This window comes from Petromyzon marinus, chromosome 50, assembly GCF_048934315.1.
Source record: "Petromyzon marinus isolate PM22_M1 ecotype Great Lakes invasive population chromosome 50, UKy_Petmar_22M1.pri1.0, whole genome shotgun sequence".
NCBI classification, from domain to species: Eukaryota; Metazoa; Chordata; class Hyperoartia; order Petromyzontiformes; family Petromyzontidae; genus Petromyzon; species Petromyzon marinus.
In genome coordinates, this window is record NC_133716.1 from 5,315,856 (window position 1) to 5,327,940 (window position 12,085).

At 58.2% G+C, this 12,085-nt stretch overlaps 1 protein-coding gene across 2 annotated transcripts in view; it reads left to right on the forward strand.

Annotated features, from left to right (window-relative positions):
- The window catches only part of LOC116953195 (protein Niban 2-like), a 77,768-nt gene that overhangs the window by 41,616 nt on the left and 24,067 nt on the right, over positions 1–12,085 (forward strand). For both annotated transcript variants that reach the window (XM_032973151.2, XM_076074825.1), the window contains exons 4-5: positions 6,750–6,861; positions 9,434–9,580. In XM_032973151.2, the coding sequence (XP_032829042.2) occupies positions 6,750–6,861; positions 9,434–9,580 (259 nt within the window). The remainder of the gene's footprint in view (positions 1–6,749; positions 6,862–9,433; positions 9,581–12,085) is intronic.

Consider the following 12,085-nt stretch of genomic DNA (forward strand, 5'->3'; position numbering starts at 1 on the left):
CCTTCTTGAACATTCCCGTACCCACAAGTCCCTTCACACTCACAACTGACTCCCCTGTCATTACCTCCCGTGGCCACCAGTCCCTTCACACTCACAACTGATACCCCTGCCATTACCTCCCGTGGCCACCAGTCCCTTCGCACTCACAACTGACTCCCCTGTCATTACCTCCCGTACCCACAAGTCCCTTCGCACTCACAACAGATACCCCTGCCATTACCTCCCGTGGCCACCAGTCCACTCACACCACATGCAAGCTCTGTTGTCATTACAGTAGGATAAGCCAAGTTGTTGGAGCAGAGTACCCAATGGTGCCGCCTAGATGCTAAAAAGTGATGGGCCAAGCACAGATCCCTGCGGAACACCACTGAGAACCGGTCTAATTGGTGACTTGAAGCCACCCTTTGTAACGTGGGAGCCGCGATTCTTTAAGTGAAGAGTGGAACCACAACAGAGCTATGCCAGAGATCCCCTCCCAATTGAAACTTCCAGTCGCTCGGGGAGAAACCCCCCCCGCGGTCAACGGAGTCGAAAGCCGCGCGTAGATCGAGCAGAATGAGGAGGCTGACGAAGTCTTCATCTGCTGACAAAAGTAAATAATTGACCACCCTTGCCAGAGCAGTCTCTGTGTCGTGCAATGGCTTCTGAGTTCCGGTGGCTTCAGCCTTCAGGTGATTTGATTTTGTTGTTGTTGTTGAAGTTTTTAACGTGGCTGTGGGGCAGTGGCCTGGCAGCCTTCCCCACCACACGGTGACTCCATGGCATTGTCAGAATCTGTAGGAGAGAAATGTTTGTACAAGGAGGGGGGGGAGGTGCGTGGGAGGCGGAGGCAGTGAGGGGAGGTGCTTGGGGGGGGGGGCTCACTACTTGGAGCTGTAAGGGATATTTTTGTAAAATGTGGATCGGCACGGATATTTCACCCCATTTAAGGAAACGTTTTCAACGCCCCATTCTCGATTTTGCACGAGCTGGAGTAGTTTCTGCATTTGCGCTCTTCAACTGAGGCTGCGATGTGGCCGAGATGTTAACGACCTGGCCTGGTATACAGGAGGTCGTTGTGGCCAGGTCGCTGCTGAAAAATATGGTCAAATAACAAAATAGTTTTAATTTAGAACGACTTGCAAATTCTACTAACAGTTCCTGAAGAAGTGCATTGTGGTCCTTGTTTATACTGTCTCTCCTTCGTTACCACTTCCAAAAATCCGACGAGGATGATTCCGTCTCCATTAAAACATTTTCTTAAAGCTGTACGGCAAAACGGAACATTAATTCTAAGAATAAGGTAAAGATTAGTGCTTAAGTTTGGGGCGCGGCGTGGGAGACTACAAAGCGGCACCGCCCTCCTCCTCCTCCTGTTCGGCTTAAAAATATAAAATTTGGGAGAGGAATAAAAAAAATAGCTGCGGCTGAGCCGTAGCCACAGCAGTCGGTGGGCCGCCCGTCGTGGTCGCGCTTGGAGCGGCTTTTCGAAGGCGCGTGCCCAAAAGGCCCGGGGGGTGGGAGAGAGTCGTAATGCGATTTGCGTGCGTTTTTTTTCCCCCCCCCCCCCCCCCCCATTTCACGGTTGCCACAACGCCTTCGCGTACAGACCGGGGGGGAGAGACTGCTGCTGTCGGCGGCGCAGTTTGCAAGATGAGATTATTTATTGTTACCGTTACGTTGCGTTTTTTTTATTTAACGCTGCGTTCACTCGCAAAAAGCCGCCACACTTTTCCAAAAATACAATCCCTGCCTCCCCTGCCCGCAGAACGACCTCAACGCACACCGTTTACCGTGACAATCCTCATGACGCCCCTTGTCCTTTATCCCCTCCCCCCCCCGCCCACCAAAAGGGCCAACTTGCGCCAAGACGTCACCGTCGAGGGTGTGGGAGGTCACGGTACAATTTGTGCCAAGTTTTGAAAATGATCGTCAATTGTAACTGATGGGTTTTATTGAGCGTAGCCGGTTTTCGCTCCCACGCACGTGCACAAGATTGGTCGGTGGTCGGTCGTCGGTCGTCAGCCGGTCGATGGCGCATTGCTGAGACGGGGGGGGGGTGGTGGCAACAACGGTGATGGCAGTCGGCGTCAAACCGTCAAAAAGGAAATCCCGATAGGGCCGTCCAAAAACAAGGAAGAAAAATCGTGAACGCGCACGGATTCCGCAACGGTTTGGTAACGTGTCAGTAGGCTGCGATGAGACACCGAGGGCTCGGATGGCAGTTCTGCCAGGGAGGGCACAGGCGACGGTTCGACCAGCGCGCAGCCGGGCGGCTCCCTAAGAGCAGCGCAGACTTCACACACCGGAAGTTTCCTTCGTGTCGGATCAACACGGCAGGCGTTATCGTGACCCCACTGACAGGACTCAAACTCAGGTTGCCGAGTTCGTAGGGCACCGCCGGGACCAGCCACTACCGCGGCCCACTCGAACGCTGGCGTGTGATTTGTGCGAGCTATTTATTTATTTATTTTTAAAATAATCGATTCCTAGTCGATTATTTGACGCTTGAGTCACGAGCGCGGTGACCGTTTTAATACGGGAAATATCTTTACACAAATATACGTACCAGGACACGCGCACACGCACGAAAAAAAAAGGAAATGGCCAAACATTATAAATCAAGCCCTTGGCTGTCCGAGACGCGTCTCCGGGTAAATAACCAAATTCTCCCGCCTAGGTGTGACGGCAAAGCGTGAATGCGAGCGCTGTCCTGTACACTGCTGGCCGTCGTGGACACGGCACGGCGCCAGGTCAGGACCAGGCGGTTAGAACCCCCCACCACGGCAAGCCGCCCTGGTTATCATCGCCGCGGTTGTTGTTGTAGTAACAACCGCTCGCACGCCGTCCCGTTCCTTCCATGGCGAACTTCGACGATCCCGCGGCGTCGCTCGTCGCGAGCGGTTTGCACAAATTCCAACGGGGGGGGTGGGGGGGGGAAATCCCACCCGCGGGATTTGCCACCCGCGGGATTTGCCACCCGCGGGATTGGGGCTGACGCGTTGCGATCGCCGCCGCCTACTGGCCAGAGTCGTGCCCAAATGCATTGCTACAGCTGCCACTCGGGAGAGGACTGGGGGAGAGGGGGGGGTGTGGAGGGCAGGGGGAAGTGTGGGGGGGGGTGCCCTTTCAATACAGGTAGTCCCCGACTTACAATGGTCCCCGACTTACAATGGTCCCCGACTTACGATATTTCGATCTTACGATGGCGATAGCGATATGACAAAATTGTAAAATATTTTTAATTTCGCGCGGCAGGCAAACGCAGCAGCGTGCGAGGTACGATACTGTAACTTTATCATCGCCATCCTCCTCTTCCGACAACTAAGTTAACGTAGCCATCAACAACCTTAACATCGTTCAAGTATGCAGACGACGAACAGAATCTTGGTGAGTACAGTAGAATGTGATACGTTACGATACGTTCAATGCATGTATGATCCATAGCTTAATCGATTTAATTTTAAGGTTAACACGATACGATACATACGTTCAATGCATGTTAAAAGTTTTTTTTCTAGCAGATAGGATTATTTCCTGAAAAAAACTTTCTATGAAATTGCAGTTCATATAGGTAGGCTAAGAATTAACCTTGTTTTTTACTTTAAATTTTACTGTGCAATACAGTATTGTAATTAATAAATACATACAGTATATAGTTTATACAGCACGGTACTGTAAATTGCTCTGTTTTGCTAAATTACCACCATTCTTTAAGACTCCTGGGTAGGCTAGGCCATCTTCGACTTACGATATTTTTGACTTACGATGGGGTCGTCGTAACGTATCTCCGTCGTAAGTCGAGGACTACCCTGTATTTTAAGATGCGACAGAAGTCGCTGGTTGAGCGTCGAGCAGTCTGCAACGCCACCGCTGTCGACGACGAGGAGGAGGAGGGTGGTAGTGGTGGTGGCTGAGCTGCTGCTGCTGCAGCACGTAGCTGCCTGTCAATCTGCCCATTGCGTGGGGGTCTTCAAGTTGCCGGCAGTCGCTGGAGACGAGGACGGGGTGGCGGTGCAGAGTGTTTGTCACGACTTAGCGACTCCAGTCGGTCCCCCTGGCTGACGAGCGCTGTTACCCTGTTACACCTGCCGCATTCCTGCTGCTGCTGCTGTCGCTTCCGCCGTTCTCGTTTCCTCCGCCAGGGTTGTAAACTTCTCTCGGCGAGCCCCCGTCGTGTGTCGGTGGCGGGAGACGCCATCGGCCACCGCCACCACCTTCTCTACCTCCTCCACCACCTCCTTGTTGAACGTCCGTCGGCGTCGGTCGCTGTCGGGCTTTGCCGACGCGTCGAGTGTGCGATCTGGCGTACGCACAGCGCGGTGGAAGCCGGACAGGGGGATGGAGCTGCTGCTGGCGCTGCTGCTGTTACTGGACAGGTGATCCAGAGGTCGCCGGTTTGACCCCCGCCGCCCATCATCCGGCGCGGCAGTTGAAACGATGGGGCAAGTCTCTTAAGTCCAACAGCAGCAGCAGCAGCAGCAATGGACGGCAGCCGGCGTTCACCGCTGAGCGGCGGTGACGTCAACCACGGCGCTTGTGCCAGGCTAGGTGCGGTTTGAGGTCACGTGACGTGTCGAAGGCCCGCCGGCAGGAGGTCACGGAACAGACCCAGGTGCCGTGATACACCCTCCCACCCCCCTTCACTCTGCTGCCCTCTATCCACCCAACAGCCACATGAATGTGTTGGGCACCACAGCTGGTCAAGTGTGGTGGGGTAAAGTGTGGGTACACTCCTTTTTCTGTGACCACCCCACCACCCATGACCGACATGGTTATGGGGGGGGGGGGGGGAGGCCTTCATCCAGCAGTGGATTCGCAGCGTGTGTGTAAATAACGATAATTATTTTTAGTAAGCGAAGTGCTTTTAGGTGCGGCAGGGTGGCTACGGGGTGGAAAGGGGGGGGGGGGGGTCTGGCTCACGGCTTCCTGTTTGTTACACACAGAGAAGCTTTTGTTGACGTTTTGCTAATGGCGAGTGGCGGGGGCCCGTGGAATGTAAATTAAAGTCATATTTTGAATTCTCAGAGTCCCGAGCAATTAAGCGGAGCTTCCAGCGTACTCTGACAACCTTGTTTATACTCAACCCGCCCTGGGGGGGGAGAGGCAAGATTACCCTCTTAATTTATCCCGGTGTTTCTGTGGTAGACTGGAGTAGGTGGCACGTGACCAGTGCCGCTGGCCGCAGCCGCCACGGGCGAGAGAAGAGCGGTATACTGGATGTGGTGTGCTGGGCTCGGAAATAATTTGCGGGTCGCCGAACCGAACGCACCTGTCCGAAAAGTATAAGCCGCTGCATGCGAGCCGTGACCCCCCCACCGAAGATTTAATCTTGAATTTAAAAAAAAACAAATTTTTGCTGCTGTTGTTACGTTGTGACGAGCTTCCTTTCCACGCCGTTCCCAAACAACACGACGGGCCTCGTGCGCCCATCACCGGTGTCACGTCGTCGGACGACGGGGGGGGGGGGGGGGGTCGTCGTAACCCCCCCCCCTCCCGCCCCCCGTCGTGTGAACCCTTGCACAAAAGCATCGCCCCCTCCCGGTGTTGGGGGTGCGATCGGTTGGAAGCAGATTTCGCAGAACTATTTCCTGACATCCCCCCCCCCCCTCCTCAAGTGACCTCCCTGGGGGGGGGGGGCTCCGCGCGCGCTCTCCAACCGAGGCCCCGCTTTTTAAGAGGCGGTCGCGCTGCCAAGTCCACCTTTGAGCCGCTTGCTTCTTCTCAAGAGCCGGAGGGGAGATGTCGCGAAAGCGAAGTGCGTTTCGCGCGGAAAGTAAAACAAACAAAAAAATCGCCCATTGCCGGCGCGTCAATTCCGCAGCCACGGAACGGACTGAGAGCGCGCAGCGGTGCACGTTTGGACAAGGCAACGAGAGGGAGCGAGCGAGGGAGCGAGCGGGGGCGGGGGGGTGGGTGGTTGCAGGCCATTCGTCCGTCCCCCTCCGTCGGTTCGTCGCGACGATCTGACGGCGCACCGCGGACACGCTTGTGGCGGCGAAACCGGAATCGCTCGTCGGAACGGGATCGTGAGAAAGGGGCGAATGCGCCGTGTGTCCGCTCTTGCTCGGAGGTCACCGTGTGCATGCGTTTACACCTGTGTGTGTGTGTGAGTGTGTATGTGTGTACGTGTGTGTATATATGGGGAGCGGTAGCGTAGCGGTTAGCGCGCTGCGCTATGAACCTGGCGACCCGGGTTCGATTCCCGCTCACGGCCAACACCAGTGACGATTATCTGAACCGGTCCCGGGCCTCCCCTAGGTCGACTCGGCCTCAAATGAGTACCTGGTGCGGTGTTTAAACATCGCGACTAGGGAGACAAAGGCGGTCGGGCGTGGTGCTGGCCACCTCCAACACACGGCCTCGTGTACCGTGCCGGTCTTCATAGGTGCTCGCTAACAGCACTTGCCCCTACAGTCTGTTAAGGCTGTATGGGGGATCTTTGTCTTTGTATGCGCGCGTTAACAGTACTTGCCCCCTAACAGTCTAATGATGTCTATACGGGGGGGGGGGTCTTTGTCTTTGTGCACGTGGGGAGTGGTAGCGCAGCTGTTAGTGCGCTACGCTACGAACCCGGCGACCCGAGTCCCATTCACGTTCGTGGCCACCAACGCCAGTGACGATCGTCTGAAACGGTCCTGGGCCTCCCCTAGGTCGGCTGAGCCTTTAAAAATCAGCACCTCGTGCGGTCTGTAAATATCGCCACTCGGGAGACAAAGGCGACCGGGCGTGTGGTGCCTTTGTCATGCGTGCGTCTTCCTCCGTGACAGGTGTTCAGTCGGGGAGGGAAGGCGCGGCTGAGCTTGGACGCAGCAGGATGCAAGCTGATCACGTCGCTGGAGGAGTACCAGGGCCTCCTGGATGGAACCCCGGAGAACAAAGGTCAGCGCGGGGACTCCCACGTGCATGTGTGTGCACGCGCGTGTGTGTGTGTGCACACGCGTGTGTGTGCGTAGTGCATCGGCCAGTCATCTCAGTCAGCCGACCCATGGCACCCCTGGGTCTGCCCCGTGACCTCCTGCGAGCGGGCGTTCGATGCCTCACGTGGCCTCGACGTGCACATAGCCTGGCACAAGCGACGTGGTGACGTTCATTCGCCACATAGTGGCGAATGGCGGTTGGCCCGAGTTCGATTCCCGCTCGCGGCCAATATCAGTGACTATTATTCGAAACTGCTGCTGGGTCTCCCGTTAGGTCGACTCAGCCTGAAATGAGTACCTGGTGCATAGTAAACATCACCACTGGGGAGACGAGGGTGTCCGGGCGTGGTGCTGGCCACCCGCCCCTTAGGTGTGCCGTGTTGGCCTTTATAGCTGCTACTCGCTTAACAGCACTTGCCCCAACAGTCTGTTCGGGCTATACGGGGTGATGTTTGTTTTTGTTGTGCGTGAGCACGTGTGGCTGTCTGCATAACGTGCGCGTGTACATGTGGCGCGTGTACATGTGGCGCGTGTACATGTGGCGCGTGTACATGTGGCGCGTGTACATGTGGCGCGTGTACATGTGGCGCGTGTACATGTGGCGCGTGTACATGTGGCGCGTGTACATGTGGCGCGTGTACATGTAGCGCGTGTACATGTAGCGCGTGGCTTGTACATGAAGGCGCGCGGAACGGTCGCGTGTGCAATATGCGTGTACCGTGTTCCGCATGTGTAACGAACTCGCAGAGCTACGGCATCGATCATTCTCCTGACGAGACTCGATCACCGGCTCTCAAGTTGCCCTCCCGAGAGAGGCGGGGGGGGGGCACCTCCTCTTATTCCAGTGTCACCCCGTGGCACTTGACCCCAATAGCTGAAACTGAGATTGTGGCTGTGGAGTGTGCGTCACTGTATGACTGTGCGCGCGCATCCGTGTGTGTGTGCGTGCGTGCATCCGTGTGTGTGTGTGCATCCGTGTGTGTGTGCGTGCGTGCATCCGTGTGTGTGTGTGTGTGCACGCGCGTGCATCCGTGTGTCTGTGTGCGTGCATCCGTGTGTGTGTGTGTGCGCGTGCATCCGTGTGTCTGTGTGTGCGCGTGCATGTGTGCGTGTGTGCGCGTGCATCCGTGTGTCTGTGTGCGCGTGCATCCGTGTGTGTGTGTGTGCACGTGCATCCGTGTGTGTGTGCGTGTGCGCGCGTGCGTGTGCGCGCGTGCATCTGTGTGTGTGTGTGTGCGCGTGCATCCGTGCGTGTGTGTGCGCGTGCATCCGTGCGTGTGTGCGTGTGTGCGCGTGCATCCGTGTGTGCGTGTGTGCGCGTGCATCCGTGTGTGCGTGTGTGCGCGTGCATCCGTGTGTGCGTGTGTGCGCGTGCATCCGTGTGTCTGTGTGCGTGCGTGCAGCGGTTAGGACGCCATACTACGATCCCGGCGACCCGAGTTTGAATCCCCGCTCGTAAGTGCTGGGCCTCCTCCCCTAGGTCAACTCGGCGTCCAATGATTAGCTGGTGCTGTGCGTAAACATCGCCACTGGGGAGACAAAGGCGGCCGGGCGTGGTGCTGGCCACCCACCCGCCCTCGTGTGCCGTGCCGGCCTTCATAGGGTGCTCGCTTAACAGCACTTGCACCAACAGTCTGTGTGGCTATGTTGGGGGGAGGGGTGGGGGGGGATTGTATGTCTGTGTTATTGTGTGAATGCCTGTACATGTTGAAGTGGTGGCATGGGCAGCTTGGCTCGTAGTGGAAGGCGGGGGGGGTGGGTGTAGGGTTGTAGGGTGGCAGGGTTGGGGCGCGCAGGCGGTTAGAACGCTGTCGGGGCGGCCGTCGTGTAAATTCTTAATCGGGTTCGTTGCAGCAGCACAAAAGGTCGTTGTTGTTACGCAGCACGATCTGGGAGAGACGGGGAGGAGGGACACGGGGAGGAGGGACACGGGGAGGAGGGACACGGGGAGGAGGGACACGGGGAGGAGGGACACGGGGAGAGGGACACGGGGAGAGGGACACGGGGAGAGGGACACGGGGAGAGGGACACGGGGAGAGGGACACGGGGAGAGGGACACGGGGAGAGGGACACGGGGAGAGGGACACGGGGAGAGGGACACGTGGGTGTGCCGGGGCTAGATTTTCACCTACGGCTACGATGGGGAAATTTTCCACGTTGAGATGAAAGAATATTTTAATATATATGAAAATATGGGTTGGTTTTCGCAGGTGCACCGCTACACGGTCCTCCGAGTAGGTTTTTGGAGTCGTGCGTCGAAACGTCGGACGTCACGCCGCGTGGGCTGTACGTACGTCTACAAAGACAAATATCCCACTCCCCGTGTAGCCTTAACAGACTGTTGGGGAAAGTGCTGTTAGCGGTGCACGAGGGGGGTGGGTGGCCAGCACCCCTACCCCCCCCTTCCTCCCCCGGCCGCCTTTGTCTCCCCAGTGGCGATCGTGCTACTCCGCCGCCGGGCCCCAAAGCCGCGAGACTAACCTTCGACGTCTCCTGACCTTTGACCTCTCCCGTGCCCGCCCGCTCGTTTCCAGGCAAGCCGTGGCTCTCCTGCCCCACGCCTCACCCCATCATCCTGCGCCACCCCTACGAGAGGGACCAGCTGTTCGCCGCCGGCAAGGCCGACGCCCAGCGCCAGTGGAGCGCCGTGCTGGCCAGCTGCCTGCGTCACCGCAACAACGGTGAGGGCGCGGGGCCCTCCAGGGCTCGGGGGGCCTCCAGGGCTCGGGGGCCTCCAGGGCGCGGGGCCCTCCAGGGCGCGGGGGCCTCCAGGGCTCGGGGGCCTCCAGGGCTCGGGGGGCCTCCAGGGCGCGGGGGCCTCCAGGGCGCGGGGGCCTCCAGGGCGCGGGGGCCTCCAGGGCGCGGGGGCCGCCAGGGCGCGGGGGCCGCCAGGGCGCGGGGGCCGCCAGGGCGTGGGGGCCTCCAGGGCGGCCTTCATAGGTGCTGCTCACTTAACAGCAGCACTTGCCCACCAACAGTCTGTTGAGGCTACACGGGGGTGGGACCTTTGTATTGTCACAGTCGCTGAAGATCATTCATCAGTCAGTCGGGTGTTTAATAACAATTGATTGTCTACCTGGTATGTCGAGAGATAGACGGTGATGACGATGCTGGCGGTGATGTATGGAGGAATATAAATGTTTGATGAGGGTGATGGTGAAGTGTTTATATCCCGTCGAAGATGGGGAGGTGGGGATGGCAGGGGCGTTGGTTCTTGGTTTTGTGTCCCCCGCTGTACGGCACCGTCTCCGACGTTTCCGCTGGGAGGTTTCCGAGTCCCGAAGTCGCCGAAGAAGATCCCGGCACGTGGGGGGTGGAACGTCGGGTGCCGTGCCCCCCAAACCGCACTGGGCGGAGAATCATTCCCCCCCCCACCTCCCCCATTCGTTCATTGAGGTTGAGCAAAGCGTCCCGGATGTAGCGTCCGCCTGATAGAGGGACGGTTCAGAATCTTGTTGACCGGGTTGGCTACACAAAAGGGCATTATTAATCATCGGTGACCATGCTCTGTGTAAAAAAACATAATATGTGACCTTTCACAAGTTGAGCCGTGCGAATGCGACCGAGGGAAATGAAAAAGGGGCATTCACTGCTCACATTTTAACGGATTCCTGCCATACATTCCTGCGTCGCCGTTGTGCCCACCCCAGCTACTACCCAGCCAGCCGAGGCAAGCACCCGCTCGCCCATCCGCCCAGCAACGCACCCAGCAGACGTAGCCAGCTAGCGAGCCAGTCCCCCATACAACCGGCCGGTCGCCCACACGACCAGCCAGCCCCGCCCGTACAACCACCCACTCGCCCACCCACCCAGCAATACTTCCACCAACCCAGCCAGCCACCCACCCACCCACCAATCCTCAAGCTAACCCCACAATCGGTCCCCAATCCATCGACCCAGCCAGCTAGCCAAGCCACCCCATAGTTGCCATACAACCCCCCCCTGTACCCCACGCCCTTTGTTCCCAGTACCACACAATGCACTGCGTTGTGTGGGGGGGGGCACCTGCGGTGGGCGGGGGTGGTGGTGGTGTCGCGGTAATTGGCGTGCGGCGAGTTCGTTTTGCTGAGAGAGAGGAGACCGATTTGTATTTTTGGAAAGTGTGGTTTTCGCCCGTGAATACTGCGGGTTTTACGCAACGTGGGAATAACGAAGACTAAATAATCTCGTAACTACGCCGCCGCAGCAGCCGCAGCAGCCGTGCAGTGTGCTCCCTCTGCACGCGGAAGCATCTAGCGCTGAACCGGCAAAAAAACAATTGTGCCCCCGAGCTCACTGCGGCCATCTAACATACATGGGGGGGGAGGTGTTATCGGCCAAGTTAATGAGCGGCTTGCGTGTGTGTGGGGCGGGGGGGGGGGATAAACCGAATTGCCGGGAGGGGCTGGGGGGAGTTGGGGGAGCGCCGCGTCGCGTTTTCACCAGCAGAGGGCGGTGCAGCACCGACAAAAACTCCACCGTTGTCCGCCCTTGCCCCCCCCCGCGTCTACGCTCCCACGTCTCCTGCTGTCTGTCCGCCTACACCAAGCCGCAATGCCCGGCCTAGCGAAGTATGGTCCAATAAACCGGCACGGCGGCGTGTGCGTGTGTTTGTGTGAGCGGCGGCGTAGCGGTTAGCGCCACGCCGCGCTACGGGCCCGGTGACCCGAGCTGGGATCCTGCTCACGGTCACCCCCCCCACTGGACTCGGCCTTAAATGAGTATCTGGTGCGGTGTGTAGTAAACGTCGCCACCCGGGGAGACAAAGGCGGCCTGGCGTGGTGCTGGCCACCCCCCCCCCCCCCCCCCCCCAGTGCCGTTCCGGCCTTCGTAGGTGCTCGCTTTACAGCACTTGCCCTAACAGTCTGTTAAGGCTACACGGGGGATCTTCTCCTCTGTTTTGGGGGGGAGGAAGGGGGGAAGGCCCCCTCATCCAGCAGTGGAATTGGCGAAGGCCGTACGTGTGGCGAGCGTCTTGAGCGGCGTTTGGTGTCGCGTGGTCCACCACGTGGCTTACAGAACGTCGGGGAGCCATGTTGACACACGCCAAGGGGCGGAATTCACCGTTTGCCAATCGGCAGATGCGAGCGGTGCGTCGCGACTTCAAATAGCCGAGCGGCGGTGGTGGTGGCGGCTACGAAATACTACCACGATACAAATGATCGTTTTCATCGATTTACGTTTGGTGCGCCCTTCGTGTGGTTGCA